The following is a 24413-nucleotide window of genomic DNA, read 5'->3' as shown; positions in this document are numbered from 1 at the left end:
GGCTCATTCCTCAAGATTCAACTTGACTCAACAGAAAGAGGCAGCTAGGAGGTAACACAGTTCAGCAGCAGGTTGGATACGTGGAAGTAGTGGAGGACGTCAGGAGCCATACGTTTCCTATTAAAATGTGCAGTTCCATTCAGGACAGACACTGCACCATGCAGCAAAGTGCTTAATTAGCTCCATCACCAGTGTGCCAATTGAACACAAACAAGTAGGACACACTAATGGATATTTTTTTCCACTCAGTCTGAGGTGGCAGATGTGTTTCTCAATCACCCACAGACTTCTGCTTATGAGCAAATCAGTGGGACTGTAGCTGCATCTTCATTTAAGAGCATTAGCTGGCATCATCTGAGCAGAGATTTCCATCACAGAAAATAATAACAGTGAAGTGTAAATATAATTAACTCATTTGCAGCCTCTGCTGCTAGATGTGCTGGCAATGCACTGCATCACAGACATGAGTTTTGAATGAGATTCAATACATTTTTCCATCTAGAACTTTAGAATACCATGCAGCCTTGGACCATCATGATATCTAGGCTGAAATTATCCTCTGCAGTCCACAGAGCTGTGCAATTATATCTACTAAACATAGGCCTTGCTTCTTACTATTCTATGTCATAGATGCACATGAACCCTTATGGTTCTGCCATCTTTGAGAGATGACCAATAAGAATTGGAAATTCAGAGCTGAGTGAGCCTAAGTGAATCAACTCTGTGCACCATTTTTCAGGAAAAAAAATACTTTGCACAGCTATTCTCTGTTGCAGGACTCTTAAACAGCCACTGTTTGAGAAGGTCAAGAGCACTGCTGAAGGAGCCATAAGGAGGACTCAGAACAACCTCTGAGTAGTGACCGTAAAGATCTTTCTCTGGAGTTCCAGCTTCAAATTAACTTTGCTCTCTTGCTTCTTAAACTCCTACAGAAATGCCATAATACTAATGTCCAACCTCCCTTTATCTCCCTTGGTGGAAAAATGGGCAAGTGAGAGATTGCTGTCAATCATCATCTGTCACCATGACAGAAATGTGACTCTGCAATCAAGCAAAATTAAAGATGCAACTTCACAATCTCCTCTAAATATTTGTACTGCACTGACTGCTGCAGTTCACAAACTCTAAATAGATCACTGCTGACTCTAAGTCATTTCAAAAAGTGAAAGAATAAACATGCATTCTACTCTAGAAAACTTACAAAGAGATTTGATATCTTACCCTAAAATAAGAAGCAACTGTCTGTGTTTTCATGCTGGTTGTCTCCCTTGGATGATGCCCAGTATCTCCTGCTTCAGTCTGTAGAGATGAAGAAAGCAAATGACACTCTATCTCTTTGAGCCTGTAGTGCCCTTTCCATGGCCACAATGAAGCACCCCTCAGAGGAGATTGTTAATTAAAAGGGAAATAATTCTAAACAGAAGTTGTTACAGCATGGTTGCTAGCACAAACCAGTTCCACCAGTACAACACATCACTTTGCTATACAATACACAACTGCTCACAGACAGAGGACACAGTTTGATAACAGAGCATCTAATAACTGCCACAAACAAGCTGGCAGTGTCTGAGGTTCTGTTATTTTGGGAGTTCTCTAAGGAACTTGGCTATATTCCACACCAATATTGTAATTTCTCTTTTTGCTACAATACAGCTAGGAAATGTTTTTGGTTTGTTTTTTTTTTTTTTCTTTCCCTGAAATTGCTATAAAATTGTAACCAGAAAGAAGGGAAATGTTAGGTTTTTACCTCACGGAAGGAATATGAATTGCACAACACAAAGATATCCAGCTAAACAGAAAAGAAAATAGGAGAGGGAGAAAAAAACCAAGGAAGGGGTTACTTGCTTACTTTTAGTACCAGTAACAGTATTGCCTTTCTAGTTTAAATTAGGGCTCCATACAAAAGCACAAAACCAGGTTTTTACCTTTGTATGACTGATTGATTTCTGGGGTGTCCACATTTGGTAGCTGATTGTAGTTTTGCTTTTAGTGTGTGCCAGGTTACCTGTGGGAAGAGAAAAGAGAGCAACCTACCAAAATGGGTACATCTTATCTACACTAAAAGCCATGCTGAACCACCTTATTCCTGTTTCTGTTCTTCTACATCTCCCATGCAGTTGTACAAGAAAGTAATGTTGTAAAGCATTCACTGTATGGCATCAGTACCATCACACAGGGAATATACAACACATTCACAAACTGGTTGTAAAAGGAGACTTACATCCTAAAACATCCTAAGGCACTCTGCAAGGACCTTATTCCATTGCAGAGCAATTTAGGATTAATTTCTGCAGAGCTAAGGAACATGAATTTCTCACCCCAACTTAGGAACTCCTTAAGGAAGGGCTCAGTACTAGGACCATCAGTTACCTACTGTAAAGGATTACAAGACTTGGGAAATAGAGGAGTGGACCCTTACTCTTTGCAGCAGATGTTTGGAGCACCAAGCTTGGTTCTCTGCTACTTAAGAGAAAAATTGCACTGAGACAAACCAAGCAATCTATATACTATCCAAAATAGGCCAGTGACTTACCTGATCCTTTCTGTTCAGTCCTCAACCCAAGGGATGCACTCCACTCCCTGTCTTGCTCCCCTACCCTGAAGAGAGGACCCTTACAGAAGCCTCTACCACTTCCTTGGCACTTGACCAGACCAATCCCTCCCCTGCAGCTTGAGATGTGTGGGACTCCATTCTGTATAGATTCTAAGGTTGGAAAGTTAAGCCACAAAGTGTATGATGTCATCAATAAATGGTCATATGAAACCTAGTAGTGGTCATCATGAAGGCTAGAGAAGAATCAGAGTGCCACAAGAGCAATACCTGTTTTTGTAAGAGGATGGGTTACCAGCTGTCGTGTCAGGTTGTTCTCAGATGATCGCAGCAGCAGCACAATATCAGCTGGCAGAGTGTCTCTATTTTTGGCTAGGAATCCACTTGCATTATAGAGAACCTGTTTAAAAAGTGCATTTATCCATCTTCTGAGCTTTTGGGAAGAAATTGTAAATTTAAGCACTCTGGCATGTGGCTTTTAACAGCTCAAGATACACAAATATGTTTTCATCCCTCAGGCTCCCCCTTGCTCACAGCCCTTCTTTTGATCACTGGAGGTTCTAAACTTTTGAGTACTGAGCACCATTATGATGCAGGTCACTAAAAGCAAATCCATCATTCCAAAGTAGCTTGAGACATTTATTTTCCCTAATGCAGATATGATGATATTAGTTTTAGCCAGTGTGGATTTATCAGTAGCACAAGTGCATTGCAGTCCTCCTTTACACCACATGTGGAAATGCACAATTAACAACGTGCTTGATTGCAACCAGCTCACTGTACAATCTTCCTGTCTCAGCTATACTGTGCTGTATTGGACCCAGGATTTACCACTCATCCTAGAGATCTCTGTACTAATTGTAAAGAGAGTTTGCAAAATCAGAAACTGCATATTGGCAATTGATATCTCTGGAAATTCCAGGAATGATCTAACACAAAATGTACCTCCAGGGCTCTGTCTCAATGACTCACAAAACCCCTTGGCCTGTGAAGAAGAAGGGTAGGTGATAGAGACATATTTAATTTGGAAAAAAGTATAAATCACAAAACAACCCAGAAACAGTCTTAAATTAAAAAAAAAAAAAAAAAAGGCTTGTAAAGGAAGAGGAAATAAACTGTTCACCAGTTCCCCACTGAAGAGGACTAGGAGTAATGAACTTAATCACAGCAGGAGAAATTTCCTAACACAAACCCCCCAACTTGTTGAACACTGGAAAGGGATAATGGGGCTCTGGTGGAATCCCCATCTTCAGTGGCTGGTATGAGGAATAGCAGAGGGAGAGCTGCCTCTCTGCTCCTCAGCAATGAGATATGTTGGTAATTCAGTTGGAGATGAGGTTCAGAGGAGCTACTGCAGGATTTTTGTAGCTGGCTGTCTTACACAAGGGGCAAGTTACCTTCTGTCAGCTGATGGGCAACATGCTGCCTCTTCCCAGGCCAGCTGCTCTAGCACTGCAGAGACTCAGCACAGTTTCACATGTGAGACAGCAATGCCCAGCCCATACCCTTTAAAAGAGCTCAAAAGGAGGTGGGAGCTCCTGCTTCCACAAGGTGAGGTTCAGGTGACCAGAGGCATCTTGCTGCAGTGCCTCAGCAACTCCTCCAGAGTTTGAAAGGCACATGCAGCACATTACCTTCTACAGGAGGGCAAGATGCTGCCCAGCAAATGAAGCAGAAAGCAGGGCCTGCACTGTCTGTCTGGTGACAAACTTGAGAACTAAGTAAGGCTGAGGTGGAGGAGGTAGCAGGAAAAACGGAGCTGGATCCTGAATCAAAGCAGTGGGAGCAAGCATGGCACAGGACTTTGAGGAGCTAAGGGGAGGAGCCCTGAGGTGCTCTATGACACCAGAGGTATGTTTGGGTTCTATAACACAGTCAGTTCATCTGCCTGGTGATATTTGAGAAAAATAGACTCCCAGTACTGGGTTTGGGTTATTTTCAATGAGGGAAAACATTTTTGCAGTTTCCTTTTGATGTGTAAGACACTACCAACATTTCCACGCCAGGACTAAATAGATTGAGGTTGAGAACCAACAGAGTTGACCTATTTCCTTCCAACCCTACCATTCAACTAGATTCGTTAGGTCTCTTACCTTTCCTGCATAATGATAAATCCCAAAGGTTAGATCTACTCTTTTGGGTCTCCAAAAATATTTTGACTTCAAATTATCTTCAAATTTTTCTGGAAGGAAACACATAGCTCATCTTACTGGAGTTGCTGTGCAATAATTGTCTTCTGAAGCTGTACCACTCTTAAGGACATTACCTAACTTCTCAGACAATGCAGAAGCACAAAACAGACTCTGATGTTTTTAAGGACAAAGGTACCATAATGTTCTCATAACAAAAGGCACCGGATAGAGAATATAAGAACTCTTGGATCAGTCACTTACTTTGTACCAATTTTTTTGCCTTTTTAAGCTTTTGATCCCCACATATGAAACAATGTAGTAATCCTTTCTAAGGATTCCCAGGGGAATTGTGAGGAAGTATTTGCCAACTGATTGAGGGCCTCTGCACTGCAGACTAAAAAGGTATGAGGACAGAAAGACAACAAGCTCATATAATTGCTTTAACACGGGCACTGATGCTGGATGTTATTAGGTTTTGTGATTGGGTGTTGGTTAAAGCTCTCATCTGACACTTTGCACATTCAAAAATGAGTAAAACAAGGATTTATCTGTGCAGAAGTGCCACTGAAGTAACTAAATCAACTGTAATTGCAACTGCTCAGCAGCTTTGGATATTCAGGATCTGAATTACAAGAGATTTAGGTGGTTCAATTTTATTTTCAAACAGAAAAAAACCCAAACAAACCTAGAAACTATTTGCTGAAAGGCACTGAGGCAGGTTTTCAGCCATTAACTTCAAAAAGTATTAACATTTTTGTTCAGATGTGGCTCATCAAAAATCTGAGCTGAACATGACTCAACTCTGGAAAGAGTGTCCTTGACATATGAACCTAGAGTTTTTACTCAGTTTGATATTTGTATTTCAAAGCTGAAAAACACTCCTGAAGGTAGGAGAATTCCAAATGTGGATCAGCAGCTTAGGTTCATTTGTACTCTTGATGTTTCTCTGTTCACTCCAAAAATGCATCTACCCATCCTGTCATGCCTGCCTGCCTGCCTCAAACACACTGTGACAATGGAACAGAGGCTTTCTAAAAACATATCTAGCATGTAGCCTAAGCTACACATGCCAAACAGAAGACACCCTGTAAAACTGTGAAATATACCAGATACTCACCTACAAGTGTGTGATCTGTTGCTTGTGGGAATCGACTTTCCTCATCCAGCAGGGACAATAAACCCATTGGTTTCTGCAGGAACATATCTAAGAGGGGCCTGTTATCCTCATATTCTATAACTCTTGCATCAACACCTTCATACAGGTATTCATTCTGTAACAGGCAGCAGAAGGCATGTTCTGGCTATGTATACAGGACCACTTCAGAAAACAATTCACAAACTGTCAATTGTAGCAAATTAAAACAACACTGAAAAAAATGATATGCCCCAGGGCTAGACACTGAGGCTTCGCAGGAATAAACATCAGATGGAATGTATCACAATGAACAACCTCCTTGTACTCAGACTGATCTCATTTCCCAGGACACTCCTCACTCTAAAGATAGATGATATCTCTGTTTATACACCTGTACCAGTGTGTAAGCAGTAAGAATCTCTCCTACAGCCCCATGAGGGCTTCCTCATCTCAGACACAGAACATTAACTTCATCCATGTCTTCTCTGAAGCAGAGGACAAGTGGAGTTTTGCATTTTATTCTGATCAATGACCTGACTAGCAGGACAAGACAGAATAGTAATAAATGCATCACTGATATAGTCAAGAAGTTCATTCTACACCTGTAGGAGATAGTGGCAGGCAAGGAATGAATCCCTGTTGCCTCCCAAAAGTGATGCTGTAGCAGGGGTAGCTTAACCAAGGGCTATGGCTTCACCAACACACAGATGTTTCGTTCATTAAACCAGCTGTTACTGCTCAGGATTATCGAGAGCACACTTACCCAGGGGCAAAAGGGAAGAGATTGCTCAGGATGAATCTATCAGAGATGAGTGTTTCCATGAGACATCCTCAGACAAACTCTCACAGGCAACCTATCTAATGATTAACTTCTGCCAGTCTTGAACACTTGTGAGAGGCTGTTTGCAAGAGCTGATAAAACTGAGAGGATATCTGTAACAGCTGTACTGCTACACCACAACAGCAACATCTGCTCCCCCCATGTCCAGGCAGCCTGTGGAGCCTGACCTCCAAGCCTGCAGTGTGTGTGACCATTCAGCTTCTTGTGTCTGCACCTCCACAACTGAATGAGCGCCAGTGATGAGGCTTTCCTAAATGCTGCTGTCTGTCCAGCAGGATTGGGAAGTTCATCCCATCCCTTCCCATGGGCTCCTGGAGGACAGCTGATAACCAAATCTTCCAGGCATCAGTGTGACAGATGGCTCAGAAATAGGATACCATATTACATTTTCTTATGCAATGCTGGTCTTCAGCTGCATTATTAGGATACAAGCAGCTGCATTATTAGGATACAAGCAGCAAGAATAAAAGACTTAATGATGCACATCATAAAACTGTAACGAAATTGATCTTATTTGAATTAATAAGCTGAATCAGCTACAGCATTCTGTAATCCCCCATGATGTTTTATGACAAGAAGGCTCCCTAAAATAGCAGCTGCTCATTGAAATTCTAAAGCATAATCCACTGGAAAGCATTCCTATGGATGGGATGTCAAAAGGAACAACTGAGTTCCACTAATACTTGGGCTCCTACCTCAGTATTGCGTGGTACCTTTTCTGTGATCTCAACTCTGTAATTTCAGCTTGTGTTTCTCTTCATAACAAAAGAACTGTTAAATGCCTTAGGAAACAGTCTTCATGTATAACAATAATAAAAAACCCTAAACAGCGGCATTTTGCTGAGAACATGGTATGATGATGTTTTGGTTTAAGTGGGAATATCAAAGACTTATTCAAAATGAACCTTTTCCAGTTTTAAGTAGCAGATTAAATTGTCATATGAACGTAAAATACACATTGCATATGTTTAATGCAAAAGGTAGCATCCTTCCAACTGAAAATCAACTTGCCACTTTCTTAAATGTTTTAGCTCTCTGACATCACACCTTTTACTCCTTACAGAACAATCACAAATGGCACGGAAATGGGAAGGTTGCCTTGCTGGACAAAGTTACCTGCAGATGATGGAGCTGACAGAATTAACTTATGTTAGTACTTCAAGCTCACCAGGGAGGTGATTGAATCCCCATCCCTGGAGGTGTTTAAAAGAGGTAGAAATGAGGTGCTGAGTGACATGGTTTAGCTTCAGACTTGGCAGAGTTAGGTAATGGTTAGACTTGATGATCTGGAAGGTCTCTTCCAACCATAATGATTCTATGACTCTATGTCACTTGCCACACTGAAAGTAGAATTCAGCCCTATGAGCTCATTGACTATTTGGGTTCACAGGATCACAGGATGTTAGGGGTTGGAAGGGACCTCCAGAGATCATCCAGTCCAACCCCACTGGTTGCTCAAGTTGCCAAAAAATGATTCACCTTCCCTAGTTATGCAACCACTATTTATTTGGTTGACATGGGTTCACTGGGAACTCATCATCAACTGATTTAGGCCTTAACTTCCCAGTAGGTTTGTCATATTATTGATAGTCAAACGTAGATATGTCACATGCAAGGCTGGAAGGTAAGCATTTCCTGAAATAATGTGAAACAAGATAAAACAATGATCCATGTAAAAAAAATAATTCAGTTTTACAGGTGTATGTAGATACACTTCTAGACTGACACATTCCAAACTCAAATATTGTCTCATCCTTAAACAGTGATTAACAGTGACAAAACACCCTTTTTCCTGCTAATAATGAAAGTTAGTATTCAAGTGGATTTTCATCTATGTATCGTATCCAGTACCTGAAGGGATCCTACAGGAAGGCTGCAGAGAGACTTTTCATAAGGGTGTCCAGAGACAGGACAAGGGGGAATGGTTTTAGGCTGACAGTAAGTTTAGACTGGATCTTAGGAAGCAGTTCTTCAGTATGAGGGTGGTGAGACTCTGGAATAGGTTGCCCAGGGAGGTTCAAGGCCAGGTTTAATGAGGCCTTGAGTAACTGAGCCCAACTGAGAGGCATCCCTGCCCACAGTGGGGAGATTGGACTAGATGGACTAGATGATCTCTAGGATCCCTCCCAGCCTAGGCCATTCTATGATTCTGTGATCATAAACCCAAATCATTTCCATAAAACACAAAGTATTATTTCATCTACAAATGTCAATTCTTCTGCTCACAGAGAATTATGGAACATTTGTATTTTCAGCAAGATTAATTTTTTTTTTCAAGGACTTGTTATTTCTTCAAATACCCACTCTGAATATTGATTAAAGATGGTTAATTTAATTCTCATGGGGTTATTTACAAAGTTGAGATGAGTTTTTTTAACTCTCCTCTTCAGTTTCACAAACTTCTATAACTAGAACTCGGTTCCTTTTCTCCATTTTACATTAATTTATTTAGATGGAAGCCATCATTATTTAGCTTAGATTACCTAGCACCTGAATAAGAACAAAATAATCACGAGATTTGTAGTTTTTAATAATTGAATTTCAATATTCATTAGGCTTATTAGTAAGCTATTACCAACATTGCACTTTACAAATTATGTTACCCCTCATTTATGTTTTTTACTGTAGAATCACACATCACTCATGTTATTCCTCAAGCAAACAACACTGCATTTGCATCAAACTGATTATCACTGCCTTATGTTGCTTAGATACTGTAAATTTTGAGTTTGATGCATTTTATGTAGGCATTTGACTTGCAAATAGCAAGCACTGCTTCACGGGATACATACTCAGAAACCATTTGTTGTAATCTGCAATTTACAACCTATTATGGAGAAGGAAGAATGGAGCTTCTTGAGTAAGGTTTTAAAAGTTCCACTATAGCTGAACTTGAATAATAATTGAAGAATGGAGCTTCTTGAGCAAGGTTTTTAAAGCTCAATTATAGTTGAACTTCAACAATAGTGAATGGAGTTTCTTAAGTAAGGTTTTAAAACTTCCACTATAGTTGAACTTCAACATAGTTGAAGAATGAAGCTTCTTGAGTAAGGTTTAAAAACTTCAACAGTCATTCAAGTTTTCAAACCTTACTCAAGAAGCTCCATTCTTCCTTCTCCATAACAGGTTGTAAATTGATTGTAATTCAAACTTTATCCAAATATCCAACACATACCTGTTCCCAGGCAAAGACATGTTGATTGAAGTAGAACTGGATTTGTTCATTGGCAATGTTGATGCAGAGCTGCTCAAAAGAATTCTTTTTGAAATTCTCAAAGCCAAAGATGTCAAGAATCCCAATGTTCAAACCATCATCGTTTCCACTGCAAAGATTAAATACGCTTCACAGTGTTGTCTCTTTCTCTGACTACCTTCATTAATATCTCACAAAAGGAAATCATGGGCCAAACCTGTATGCTCATCAAACAGAATAATCTTTGCTAAACCAGATACCCCTTCAAATAACACTCAGGTTTTGTGTTTGGAATACAATAAATGCACAACGGTTCAATGATAACTGTATTTGCAGGTCAGACACACAAAATCACATCATGACCAAGTCAGTTTAGAAGCATATAGAGGATTTACAATTTTATTAGCCTAGAGAAGACTCAAATGGGACCTTAGAGCTGCCTCCCAATACCTGAAAGGATCCTACAGGAAAGTTGGAGAGGGACTTTTCATAAGGGTGTCTAGAGACAGGACAAGAAGGAATGGTTTGAAGCTGAGGGAGAGAAGGTTTAGACCGGCTCTTAGGAAGAAATTCTTCAGTACGAGGGTGGTGAGACTCTGGAATAGGTTGCCCAGAGTGGTTGTGGATGCCTCCTCCCTGGAGGTGTTCAAGGCCAGGCTGGATGAGGCCTTGGGCAATAACGTCTAGGTGAGAGGTGTTTCTGCCCATGGCTGGGTAGCTGGAGTAGATGATCTCTGGGGTCCCTTCCAGCCTAAGCCATTCTATGATTCTGTTGTATAACGCTGACTATAGTATAGAAACAACATACAGTTCTTTTAGTTTCTCCTGTAGTAAAAAAAGGCTTTACTGACTGGCATCTTGAAATTAAAAATTGCTGTCATTAAATCAAATAATCTTCATGTTATTTATTCACGACAATTAAAACCTGCTTATTTGAATATTCCATGAATCTATGAACATGAATGTCAAAAGAATGCATACCTGGATCTTTTATGCACCTCAATAAGTATTTTAAGGACTAGAATGTAGTATGGGTTTAAATGTATGTCTCAAAGTCTTAAATGAGTAAAGGTCACACAGGGAGACACTGGACCCTTGTGCTGTCCAGACCTCCTGTATTTGCACTGCACACGATCAAGAGATTAAGACCTTCCCTTATTGTAATATAGGGATGTCAGAAAAAAAAAAAAACAAACCAAACTTAGGAGAGAAAAAGCAGATGAGAACACTAAATGCTGTAGTGTAGACAATATTATTCCCTTGGAAAATCTCTTTATCCTGGCAAAGCTTCTTTTACCTTAAGTGTTTGTCAGGCTTGAGCAGAGTGTTGATGCGGTTGACGATCCAGCTGAAGAGGCGTCCGTAGAGCGCTTTGGCCATGGCATCTCTGACATCTGTGGCTTTTTCCACAGTGTTGGGACGAATAATTGTTTCTCCTCGAGTCACTACACAATGAGAGGTGAGGGCCTCTTGCAGTTCATCTGCTTGAATACAAAGCAAGGACGCACCTAGGAAGGAAGGTCACAGGCACAGCTCAGGCAGAGCTTGGAAGGAAAACCAGGCATTTTGCAATTGAAGCTACAAGTACAACTCATTATGAATAAGGGTCAAATCAAAGTCTTGAACTATGACTAATGAGGGTGTTCACACTAAACAAATAGCAGCATTTAATTTAGTCACCAACCTTCCTAGCTTTCCCTGTTGTCAACAAGCACAGGCCATTAAGCTCCCCATTGCTTAATCAAGGAGACGATCTCTCCAAACTTTCTACAGAGAAATGTAGGTGACCCTGTCAGGAATATGCAAGTTGGGAGGTGTGAATATCTCTCTTGGTCATAACTGATCCATATAAACCACTGCTGCCCTCCTTTTGCTCCAGAAAAGGGGTACTTCTTTCCAGTTCCCCAATAGTCTTCTATCTATGTCAGGGGGATGTGTGAGAAGATAGCATGAAGACATCATTGGCTCCCCATCTGTGATTATGAAGAGTTTCTTGAACATCTTTTGGCCTTTTCCTCCTCCCCCTCCCGGTAGCCTATGATGTAAGGTATCCCAAAAAATTAGTGAGACATATTCCAACTGGCACATGTGGAGAACAGGTAATGAGTATCTGAGAAAGAAACTGGGGAGAAACTATCCAAGGGATAATGATGTTCTCCATCAGATGTTCAAATAACCTTGGAAAAATTCCAAAGATTTTCTTCTCAGGCATCTGCAGAATTAGTCATGTTTCCTGAATGGGAGTGAACTGGTTAGTCAAATGAGGTGCATAGCGTGGAACTTTTTCTTTCCTTTTTGCATTTGAATTCAAGTGGGCTTGTAATTAATCCATCTTCAGCATTTAATTATTGGTGCCAAATTTCCATGGGAATACAGTTTTCATCTATGACTCTCTTGCAAGAAAAGAAATCTGCTACCAAAACACTGAAGGAAAACAATCCTAGATCAAGGAAAACCACTCACAGTTCTCAAGGGCTACTGGATTGGAAATGTTGCTCTTGTCAATTGTATGCTCAGACACCACTGTAGAGAATTCAATGTTTCCCACATTTAAAATGGCAGCCAGGACACTGTACACACTTCCAAGTTCCTGAAAAGTATATTAAGAAAGTCGCAGTATTTAATAGCCAGGAGAGATCTGTCACTTTGGTTTGTGCAATGGGCATGGGTGTGTTGCTTCCTGTTGGCTGCCACATACCCATTACTTCGAGGACTTCCCATAACTGCACAGCATTTCATCCCCAGCATTCAATGCTCTGCTGGGACCATGTCAGGCATCATTTACTCAGATAAAATCCTTAATTGCTCTAGAATATTTGATCTTATTTTGCATGCTTTCAGAAGTTAATCTAGCAGTTAATAAATTTATTATTCCAGTGGCACCAAGATGAACCGGACAAGCTCACTCTAAAAGATTCTGCTCAGGATAATTGGCACAGAGTTTACCTAGGCTTTAAGCAATCATTTTTATTTTAAGCTTAGGGACACGAATGAAATGCAAAGAAATGGATAGCTTCACTTCTGCCATTATGCTTCAGTATGTAGAGCTGCTGACATTTTTGTGCCCTTTTCCAGTGTGTTGGAAATCTGGCTTGATCTGTCTAATACAGCACGACTATTGGTCACCTCAGGCAGTTCTTTCCTATTAATTTTTGCCATGCAGCCTGAAATAAAACAGTGTGGTTCTGAGACAGGGAGTACTGACAGTAGTTATTATTACAGCTTGCCAGGCAGTTAAAAAAGAAATTAAAGAAATCAAGCCTTGTTTTGGTCTCAGTTTTAATTGGATTGGAGAAGATATTCTGGCCAAGATTTTCTGTCAATAAAATATGAAACATGCTTATATAGGACCTCCTCTGAGGACTGGGATGGGTGTCAAAACTTAAGGCTGCATTAGTGCAAACTGAACTTAGGAAAGGAACTCAGTGTCTTTTTCTTACTGAAAATAAATTGTCTCTGCACATGTATTCTACAGCAGAACTTCAGTGGGTGAAGAAGGCTAACACAGCCACTCAGTGGAGAAGGGAAGACAGGCTAGCATGGATGGGGCTCACATGTAAGCACAGTTAGATTGCCTATGGTACTCATCCTGCTTCTGAAGCTGTGGGGGTCCTACAGGTAGAAAACTCTTCACAGATTCAGCTCACGGTGGCTTGCTGAGTTAATCAAGTGAAGATACATGCTAGAACTGCACAATGTGGCCAGTGACCTAGTTCTAACTGGATCTTCAATAGCTAAGGAAGGTCTCTTTTGGATGATCATAATTATTATTTCCATCCATCCAAGCGAACAAAAGAACTGGAAACAAAACCTGACCTGCTGCTTTTCATAGTATAAACTGGCACTTCTCAAAGTCTGGTGCTGTGACAAAACTCCTATCAGTGCTGAACTGTGCATATCCTCCCACACTGCTTCTGGAAAGGTGACAGTATAGGTGTGAAAGGCCATGATAGCACAGGTGTGATGTTATGAAGTGCAGCTGTGAATAAGAATGCAGAGCAGAAAGAGACTCTGAACTCCACTGCGACTATGGCTTAACGTAAAAGAACAACAGAATAGGTGAACACATCTCCTGTTTCAGGGATTCCAACATTCACACTGAGAGAAGTGAATATTTTTCTGTGAAAAGCTCCCTACAACACACAGGTTTGTCAGATAAATGAAACCATACATCCATTCTGCAGCACTATGCAGATCATGCTCATCATATTCCTATTATCATTTGTAATAAATAAAGTCAGTGGTAAACTACAGCTGTGATGCATCATTTCTCTTAAGAAGAGAGAACTAAAGTGGAGAATGCAGTTTTCTTCCCTTGTATCCTACTTTATAAATCCAGAAGCCTGTTTAGTTATACCACAGCAGCCTGAGGAGAGGGGTTTAACGTCCAGTGGAGCAATGACACAAGATCATAAAGAGAGAATGGTTCAGAAAATGGTTAGTGAGGAGCTTCACTCCAAAGGGGTGTGAGTCACCCCTCCCAGTTTGGTATCATCATCAACAAAATTGCTGAGGGTACACTTGGTCTTTTTATTTTTTCCTGACAGAGATAGCCATTAAAGGTGACCAAAACCAGTTCCCAGCACTCACCTCCAGTGTGAAGCCTATGACTTTGAAGCACTGTTCAATTAATTCAAACTGAGACTTATAAAAGCTGTTGTTCATGAAATCTTGCACTATTCTGAAATGGTCGTTCTGCAGATACCTGAGAGAGTCAATGGATACAGAGTCAGAACAGACATGAAGCTGGGAATTCAACACCCACATTACATAGCAATCAATTTATGTAAAAATAAACTGCCTTACCTGGGAGGTCTATATTCTGGCAGTTTATAATGTGCCAGTTTTTTCTTTTCTGCCAGGCCAGCATAAATATAATAAAAAATATGGAAATTTTTCTCTCCTCTGAAACAACAGAAACAAGAAACTGGTTTAGTGATGCAATTGTGTTACATTTACTGATGCCATACATACTATTTATTATCAAATGTTATTCTGATAACAAGCAAGGCTGTTAGAGAACTCTGCAAAAAGCTTTTTTACAGAAGTTGAAGTGCTGTTGAGTGTTTGTTCAGAAGCTGCCAGGGTGGCTGCTTGGTGCTGCAAGCAGGTAAATGCTGCTCTGCCTTTGATATAGTTGATAGATGCTGACCTGCATCAAATGGGCTGCTTAACCTCCAGTTAGTTTAAAAAATCTGATTGTGAGCGAGCTCTAAACCCCTGATTCACTGAATTCAGTATGCTTGCTGTGTCCTTTAGTCCTGCACCAAGGAAGCACATAAGCAAAGGGCCTGATGACTTGGCATGCTTTGCCTTAAATGTTAGATGCCCAAACCCAGCAGGGAAGATTTATTGTACATCAAAGGTCTCCGTGCACATTATGAGGAAGAGCTGAATGTTTAGGTGGAAATCTGCAACCATCACTGAACCCTGGGATGGTGAAGTCAGTCACCATGAAATGGCAAATAGGAAGTGTGTTCAAAGCACTGGCTTCTGCAGGAGCTGAGGCACGTGTCCCAAGAACACCATGACATGCTTCTGATATTAGGATCAGAGCCCACTGCACTCCTCTCTGTATGATGAGTGCCTAGATCAGAGTCCAGTGCCAACCTGAATATGTATCTTACTGCAGACAGTCAGTAGTAGAAAATAGCATCAATTTAAGGAATAGGAGCAAACCCCTCATCTCCCTCCATTAGGTAACATGGCCATGCTTTGCAGGCTCTCTGAAACTTCATTGTGTCATGGAAAGGTAGGGGAACCTATAGGTTCAAAATGTCTTGGTTTAAAGTGGATCTGGAGCTGGGAGCATTTTCTGGGTAATCAGTCACTGATTTTCTCCCAGAATGAGGACTCAGCTACTGGCCTGAGCAGCCTGTTCCAGTGTTTCACCACCCTCATGGTGCAGAACTTGTTCCTAACATCCAATCTAAATCTCCTCTTCTCTACTTTCAAACCATTGCCCCTCATCCTATCCCTGCAGGCCTTTGCAAACAGTCCCTCTGCAGCCTTCTTGTAGCCCCCTTCAGGCTGCTATTAGGTCCCCTGGAGCCTTCTCTTCTCCAGGCTGAACAATCCCGACTCCCTCAGCCTGTCCTCCTAGGAGAGGTGTTCCAGCCCCCTGATCATCTGTGTGGCCCTCCCCTGGACCCACTTCATCAGGTCCATGTCCTTCCTGTGTTGAGGGCTCCAGATACGCATTTTGATGGAATTTTCTAAAATAAGGCAATGAAGAAATAAACAGCCAGGAACAGTTTTCAGCTATCTTACAGATTTAGAAGCTATCATTTATAAAAATACCCCTCCAGTACTTTATTCCTCTGCATGTTTTCACCCAAGACAATTTCCGGCATTGTAGGTCCCAAATTAGGTCAAATATAATTTTTATACTTACACTGCCTGGTGGACAACTCTGGATTTTTCAAGGAGATACTCTGAAATCTGAGCTCCTACTACAGTGCCACCACAAGTGAATTTCATTTCCAAATATTTTCCAAATCTGCTGGAGTTATCATTGATGATAGTGCCTGCATTGCCAAATGCTTCTACAAGGTTATTCACTTGGAGGATCTTCTCCTGTAGAGTCCTGTTATTGGCCTGGATATGAAAAGAATATTCCTTATCAGTAATCATTCAAGTAAGTTCATCCTTAAATGCTTCTTTTCTCTTCTAGTTAGGTATTGTGAAGCATGACATCATCAGGGCAGCCACTCCCATGTGGATCATATGGAAAGAAAAGAAAGGATATGTCATGACACCTAGCAGAATATAGTGACCTGCAGAACTCAGGGCTGCCTGGAAGAGACAACAGGCATAATGGTAATGACAACATTAGAAATAATCAATTTCTAGTGGTCCAGTGCTCTGAGATGGTTGGCCTGTTTTTAGGATTCTTGTTTGCATCTGCTTACTGCACCACTCCACCATACCAGCAGATCACAGGTTCACAGACTCCATCAGGTTGGAAGGGACCTTCAAAGCTCATCTTGTTCAACCCCCTTGCAAGTCAGCAGGGACATCTCCAACTAGATCAGGCTGCCCAGGGCCACATTGTGTCTTGAATGTCTCTAGGGATAGGGCCTCAAACACATCCTTGGGCATCCTGTTCCAGTATTTCACCACCCTCATTGTAAAGAACATCCTCCTAATATCCAACCTCATCCTATCACCACAGGCCTTTTTAAACAGTCCTTCCCCAGCCTTCCTGTAGGTCCCCTTTAGATACTGCAATGTAGCTTGCTTCCACCTCCCCCTGCACAAACAAAAATGGCATTTTATTTGAATAAATATGGTGGTCACTTCCCAGAATGACCATGCCCCACTGACAGCAATCTGGTTGTGGAAGAAGGTGAAAAGCTGGAAGAGGATTTGATCTAGTATAGTTGGGGTGATTTGAAAATACTCAAGCAAGGGACAGGCAGTCACAGCCCTCACTGCAATGGCTAATTCCTTGCAGAATCCCCAAAATATTTTCTAGTGACCCTAGTTCTGGAGGAAAGAAGGGGCAGACAGACCAACATCATGCTCCAGTCAAACCTTACAGAAGTTATTGGGAAAATATATATAGTCTCGCCCTGCTAACAATGCCCTGTCCATAGGTTCAGACATGCCTAAGAGAGCAAGGTCTTCCAGAGGCATCTCCTTTGAAACACACCTTGCCCAGGACAGTGAGCTGCTGAACCAGAAGATGAGCACTCTGCGTCTTGCCAGCTCCGCTTTCTCCTGAAATAACGATGCACTGCAGAGAACAAGAGCACAGCTCTGAGTTCATTGGAGTTCATTACATGTTTCTCAGCCTAGCAAAGGATAGGATCAAGGCTCCTTATCTTTACCTGATCAGAGTTGTATGTCACCATGGACTGATAACCTATGTCAGCAACAGCAAAAATGTGAGGAGGGTTGGCAGTCCGCTTGGCTCCAATGTATAGTTTGGAATACTAAGTGTAAGAAAAATGAAAATGTTATCAGTGCCCTTCAACCACTTGAGCTTTATCAGTTTGTTTTGGTGTTCCGATTAGTCTCCAGCATGCTGAGGTTACCAGCAGTGAAGTTTTCTGAGTGAGTTGTTACTGCACTCACTCTACCACGAATCTGTAAGCACTCAGTACTGCAAGAACTGCTACAGAAGATGAAGCACAATTTTGTGTGATGTCAGCCCTGATGATGTGATGAAACTCAAATTATTAGAAGAAAATTTAATGTTGTCAGACCTCAACTTACAACTTCATTTGTACTTCACATCATCTTAGTATTTCTGCATGATATTGATGTAAAAAGAATTTGTCTGCACCTGTAGTATCTGATAATCAATGACACCAACTTACTGCATGGCCAGACTTTCATATCTGTCCCCTTTTGTATAACGGGGAGGCAAATTCACAAAAGTGAAATTTTCACAGGCTTGCTTTGTGAACTGTCTGATTAATTAAATAGCTACAGCTTCCCCAGCAATCTTGGGAGGCAACGGCCCCAGCTCCTAAACCCAGCCATTCACAGAAGTTCTTTATGGGAAATTGAGGAGAAAGAATGTTCTCTCCCTCCCACAAAGAGGGTTATGATTCATTTGAATAAAAACACTTATCTGTATAGATACACTTCTGGACTGGCTGCTAAGAGCAGCATCTTTACACTCTGTGGGGTGCTAGTCAATAAATCTCATTAAGTTTAGGACAATTTATCTCATCCTAGAGTGAATGTTGAAAGTCACTAGAAGAACAACAACCTCAAAAATCCCATATCTATCCAGTGATTAAAACAGATGACTTGCTCAGATACAGCTGTTTGCACTTCAGACAGGAGCTACACTGTAGACATCAGAAATCAAATATTTTGGAGTCTCTCATTTCTGTGCTGAAATTTGGCACGTGAAAAGGATGTGCATCAACATGCACTCAAAGGGACAAGTGCATTGGTAGTTCTCTTTTACAGAGTGAAGTGGAGTAAATCTCAAGCATGGTCTTACACCATACTTAATACAGATACCGTAATGGAAATCAGGGCTGGTTTAACAGAACCACACCTGTGAAGAATAAATGTCTATGTTCCGAAACGGATTGACAGCGATGAGAATGTCCCCAACGTATGTGTAGATCTGATCCTTGGCATAACTCTTCTGCAACTGCTCTGTTACTGTATTCTGATGGAGAAAGAAGAGCAACACTGAATCAATGGAGGAAAAAACAATAGCAAAGTGCAGAAATATTTCTACAGTTACAAGGAGTGAGGATAGCGAGGAAAGGCTTTAATAGTCAGGAATACAACTGATGATGATCAGGAGTAATGCTTTCAAACACAATGGCATTCCCAAATCCAAACTCACTTTCATAGAAATCATAGAATGGCTTAGGTTGGAAGGGACCTTAAAGGTCATCTACTCCAACAACAGGAAGAATGACAGATCTGTGGACACACTGGATGCCTTCCTTCACTGCATTCAATTGCAATTCCTGGTTCAGATGGGCTTGCTCAGAACTGGATTAAAAGCAATAATGGAGACCTACAGGGATCTTTATTGTTATAATCACTATCAAAGTTCTGTATCTGAAGAGCTTTGAACAAGATGTACTTTGAACACTATATACTTATGGGTCCCTAAGGGGCTGATTTAGTTAAGTACTGCTTTAATTCAATGAATCAAAAGTTTCCATAAGGCAGTCCTGTCTTGGAACTCACCAAGCAAGAGCCATATGCTTGAGTTCATTACTGCCACTACAGCTGTTGCAGCTTTACTCTCTCTTATGGCAAGGCAAACACATTCAGCATTTTGGATCCTATTGATGTAAACAGTCAGATGTCTTTCCATATCAACAACCAGTCTCTGCTGTGATTGCTCTTTGCTGCTGCACAACCACTTCTCCTTGAATTGCTAAAATGCCATTGTACACTTACATAGTTCATAGATTCAGAGAATGCTTTGGGCTGGAAAGCACCTTGAAGATCATCCAGTGCCAAATCCCCTGCCATGGGCAGGGACACCTTCCACTAGCCCAGGTTGCTCAAGGCCTCATCCAATCTGGCCTTGAATGTCTCCAGGGAGGGGGCATCCATGATGTCCCTGGGCAACCTGTTCCAGTTCCTCACCACCCTTATTGTAAATTCTTATCACCAAGGATGAAAGGGGACTGAGAACAACCTATGTTCATTAGAACTGCTGTTGGATGATTTCAAAAGGCTCAACACCAGTATGATGCTGGAATTACCCAGTGAATTTTACTTGCAGCATGATCAAACATCTACTGCTTAGGACAGAAAAACTCAGAGGCACCTCTCTGAAGCTAGACCACTAAAGGGACCCACTCAGAAACTGCAGAAATGAAAGGGAAAAGAGGCACTCACTGTTCCTCTGCTCATTAACATGAAGTTAAAATAACTACAGCATAAACTGGGCAAAATCCATGCTGCTGCTAGAGAGCCATCAGGCCAGTTTGAAGTGTGACAACGTAGCTGCACTTGCAAATCAACAGCACACCATTGTGGTTTAATATATGATTGCCCCTCTTCAGGAAAATGTGAAAAAGGAGGTCCTTACCTCATCCAGTACCTCCAACGTTGCTAAATCATCTACCTCCTCCTGGTTTGACACAAATGACTTACTGTAGTTCCCTTTCTTTGTATGAATACGTTCAAACCTAGGAAAGAAAGACAGGCAGCTTCCTGTTGTAAAGAAACACAGAGCAGATCTTGCTCTTGCAGGATGCCATTGGCTTTCTTGGCTACAAGGGCACATTGCTGGCCCATGGTCATCCTGTTGTCCACCAGGACTCTTCCTTCTTCCCAGAGCTGCTCTCCAACAGATTAGCCCCTAACATGTACTGATCCACGGATTTGCTCTTCTCCAGGCGCAGGAACCTATGCTTGCCCTTACTGAACTTCATGAGATTCCTCTCTGCCCAGCTCTCCACCCTGTTCAGGCCATGCTGGATGGCAGTACAGCCACTCCTCCCAGTTTGGTACCACAAACAGACTGGTTGAGGGTCCAATCTTTTTCGATTTTATTGAAATTTTATTTTTTTTTTTTTTCCCTTTTAAGAAAATCTCTCTCTATGCCTGGGAAGTTTCATTACATAAAATCGATTCTCCTGTAATCCTTTCCAGCTGCCATTATGAGAACACTGGTGCTTGTTACACCAGATTATATTCTCCATTCTCCAGAGCAGAGCAGCAGATTTGCAGAACACAATATTTTTCTGCCTTGCTGTCAAAGGGCACAGACCCCTCAAGGGCAGTTATCTTGCTTCACTTGCTAAAACTCCAAGCATTTCAAACCCCCTGCATCAGTGCAATTGACATCAATGCTGAAATTTCATTATTGTCATGTCCACAGCCACAGTGAACTGAAATAACCACATTTCTCTCTTCTCTTCAGAAATTAGTTGTTGGAGACATTAGATCTTGCAGCCATTCTGAACAAGCAATTCAAGCAGCTAAAGGCCAGAAACATCAACCCAGCACAGACAAGAAAATGAGTCAAGGCAGCATTGTTTCTGTGCATCCTCCTTCACACCCCTCTGCTTATCTTTCAAGATTCACTTAAATCAAAATAAGGCAACTGCAGCTTTTTTTTTTTATTCCTTTCTTTCTTTCTCCAAATTGTCAGAATGCATTTAAAAAGATTTCTGATAGTTCCAAAAATACCATGAACAGGGAAGTGTGATTCATGATGCCCTGTTGAACTCTCTGCCTAAACTGGTTGGAGAATCCTCTACAAGCTAAGAAGTGACAGGAAAAGGGCTGCCCATAGTCTGGGTGTAAAGAAGAAACTACAAATAATCAAGTTTTCTGTAAGGTGAAGGTGGGAACAGCTACACACCTCCCAGCAGCTACAAACAGCATTAAAAATGACAAATGGAAAAGAAGCAGCACAGAGGAACCTGTACAGGGTCTGTCATTGCTGGTGATTCTGTTTCTTCAACAGATGCACCACGTGAAGTATACTTAAACAAAACTCTATGCTGATATCCATGCAAAATCTGTACTTGAATTCAGAGCAGGGTGTTGGTAAGACTTCATCTGCATCTGCATAATGCCAGACCTGAGCTCCCTCTGTGTTTCACTGACTGCTCAGCAGTGGCTGCACCCAGGGAGCTGTTCTCAAGCTTATGCAATGTTGCTGAGAGCACGGTGCTGCCCAGCAGAGCTGTGGGACTTTTGATTCAGAGGTGGCCTATGTCCAGCCAGTTGGGTCATGTTCTGCTCTGCATAATCTGCTGGTTTACCATACTTTGCAAAAAAAAAAAAAAGCAGATTATTGGTCCTTCATAATAGCCTCAAGAAATGGCTGTTTCCCTGACAAACTGCAGGGGAAAATACATGTTCTTAACTGAGCAAATAAGAGATCTTTAAAAGGACTCTTTGTTCTTTATTGCCCTCATGAGACAAGTCCATGCTTTATGGTCAGAACTAGAGCGAGCTGAAGAAGAAGCTCCAGAAGTAAGCAATGACTGGTGAGGTATTCCACCTTCAGAAGAAATGAATTGCTCAGCAAAAGGACTAACATAACACTAAAGTAGCAGAGAGTCCTGAATGCAGGAAGAACTTTTTCCTGTTTTGCCTCAGAACTACTCTTCACCCTGGCAGTGCTGCTGTCCATTGCATCACATGAAAGGATATTCTTATTCTGCTGTAGAGATGTGTATTAGCTAGAAGAATATGGGATGGGGGATCTGCTTATTCTAAGGCCTGTGTTGCTAGAAGCTCTTTTTGCTTCTACAGCCTGACAGCAGTTTGAAGCAGAGCCATCCTACATAAGAGTGTCCTCAGTGCAGGAATCCACACTCCTTGTTGGTACAACAAAGCTCACACTGAGTTGTAGTGTGCTTGAAGTGCTCAAGGACTAGTCTGGAACTCCAGACCCTGCTCTGATACAGGTTTTATCTGGAGACCTTGACCAAGTCAGCACTGGACTCTGAATTGCCTTACTCTTTATGCTGCCTTTGTCAAGCTAGTGTGGGGATCTCCCACCTTCTGTTACAGCCTGCTCTGCAGAGTTGAGCTTGAAGGATTGCATCAGCTGCTTTCCACTGGCAGGATGAGTCAGAGACAGAAAGAGAAAGAACACCCAGAAAATAAGTGATACAAGTCTGCACAATCAGGGAAAGTCATGGAAGGAAACTGTATGGTGCTCCCTGCTTGAATAGAGGTGAACAAACTGACAACCACCTTTGTGCATGCTGCACATGAACTTCCCTCCCTGAACTTTCCAAATAGTTAAGTAGAGCAGCTGCTTAGCACCCTGTGCCTGGATTTCAGTGCTGCCTCCATATGCCAAAACAGAAGGACAAAATCTTAGGAGAGTGGTCAGCTCACCCCAAAGGCCTTTCTCTGAATCATAGAATGCACTGGGTTGGAATGGACCTCTAGAGGTCATCTTGTCCAACTCCCCTGCAGTAAGCAGGGACATCCCCAACTGGAGCAGGTTCCTCAGAGCCACATCAAGCCTGACCTTGAATGTCTCCAGGGACAGGGCCTCTGTCAGCTCCCCGGCCAACCTGTTCCAGTGTTCCACAACCCCCACAGTCAAGAACTTTCTAAAGTCCAATCTAAATCTACCCTGCTCTAGTTCAAACCACTGCCCCTTGTCCTATCACTACAGACCTTTGTAAAAAGTCCCTCCCCAGCTTTCTTGTAGGCTCCCTTTAGGTACTGGAAGACTGCTCTAAGGTCTCCCTGGAGCCTTCTCTTCTCCAGGCTGAACAACCCCAGCTCCCTCAGCCTGTCCTAGTAGCAGAAGTGCATCATGTCCCCAGTCATCTTTGTGGCCTCCTCTGGACCCACTCCATCAGATCCATGCCCTTCCTGTGCTGAAGGCGCCAGAGCTGCATGCAGCACACCAGGTGAGGTCTCACCAGAGCAGAGGAGCAGAGTCACCTCTCTCGACCTGCTGGCCACACATTTTTCAATGCAGCCCAGGGTGTGAATCACTTTGCAGCAGAACAAATCCCTTTCCCATACTTCTTTAAGGGGCATGCAAAGGGGAGGCTGTGAACCTGGGGAACCAGAGGCAGCTGCTGAAATCAAGGGTGCAGTGAATATCCCTCCCATACGCAGCTCCTTCTGCAATGAGTCATAACTCCCAGGAAATACACATTGTACTAATCATGGCACATTTCTGCAGGGATTACTGCAAAAGCAGTCAAGATGAAGACAGCCAAACAGCTCGGGATAAAAGTCTTACAAGGCTGACTGTCAGGTGTAGCTGCGACAGCTCTGAAGGCCGTTTCAAAGGCAGCTATTTCTGTTCCAAAGTTAACCTCCCGACAATGCAGGTTTTTCCCCTCGCTTCTCCTAGCAAGAAGAGTATTTTTAGAGCAGTTTTGGGGGGATGTGCTGCAGCACTCATTTCTAATAATTATTTTCATCACTAATAACAAATGTTAACAGGCGTAATGTGAGGTACACAAATGTAAGGATGGGATTGAAAGATTCCCTAGGAATGAGGGGAACTTCAGCAGTGCTCAAGGGTCTTCATTAGAGAATGTGCCTTATTTTCATTAAAGATTGTGCAATAAAATCCATTATTATGCTTTTTGTGTCACTATTAGGACTGGAAAGGAATGGAATAA

The 24413-nt window shown here is 41.9% G+C and overlaps 1 protein-coding gene across 1 annotated transcript in view; it reads right to left on the bottom strand.

Annotated features, from left to right (window-relative positions):
• Positions 1-24413, bottom strand: part of MYO3A (myosin IIIA) — an 86576-nt gene that overhangs the window by 22770 nt on the left and 39393 nt on the right. Inside the window, exons 9-24 of the mRNA XM_054390080.1 lie at positions 20381-20480; positions 18872-18988; positions 17685-17789; positions 17507-17590; positions 16247-16449; positions 14659-14757; positions 14443-14557; positions 12316-12442; positions 11150-11360; positions 9835-9982; positions 5801-5954; positions 4645-4733; positions 2822-2951; positions 2534-2704; positions 1926-2005; positions 1222-1299 (exon numbers count right to left, since the gene is read on the bottom strand). Coding sequence (XP_054246055.1) covers positions 1222-1299; positions 1926-2005; positions 2534-2704; positions 2822-2951; positions 4645-4733; positions 5801-5954; positions 9835-9982; positions 11150-11360; positions 12316-12442; positions 14443-14557; positions 14659-14757; positions 16247-16449; positions 17507-17590; positions 17685-17789; positions 18872-18988; positions 20381-20480 — 2011 coding nt within the window. The remainder of the gene's footprint in view (positions 1-1221; positions 1300-1925; positions 2006-2533; positions 2705-2821; positions 2952-4644; positions 4734-5800; positions 5955-9834; positions 9983-11149; positions 11361-12315; positions 12443-14442; positions 14558-14658; positions 14758-16246; positions 16450-17506; positions 17591-17684; positions 17790-18871; positions 18989-20380; positions 20481-24413) is intronic.

Source organism: Indicator indicator, chromosome 20 (assembly GCF_027791375.1).
Source record: "Indicator indicator isolate 239-I01 chromosome 20, UM_Iind_1.1, whole genome shotgun sequence".
Lineage (NCBI taxonomy): Eukaryota > Metazoa > Chordata > Aves > Piciformes > Indicatoridae > Indicator > Indicator indicator.
This window is presented reverse-complemented; position numbering and strand designations above follow the sequence as displayed.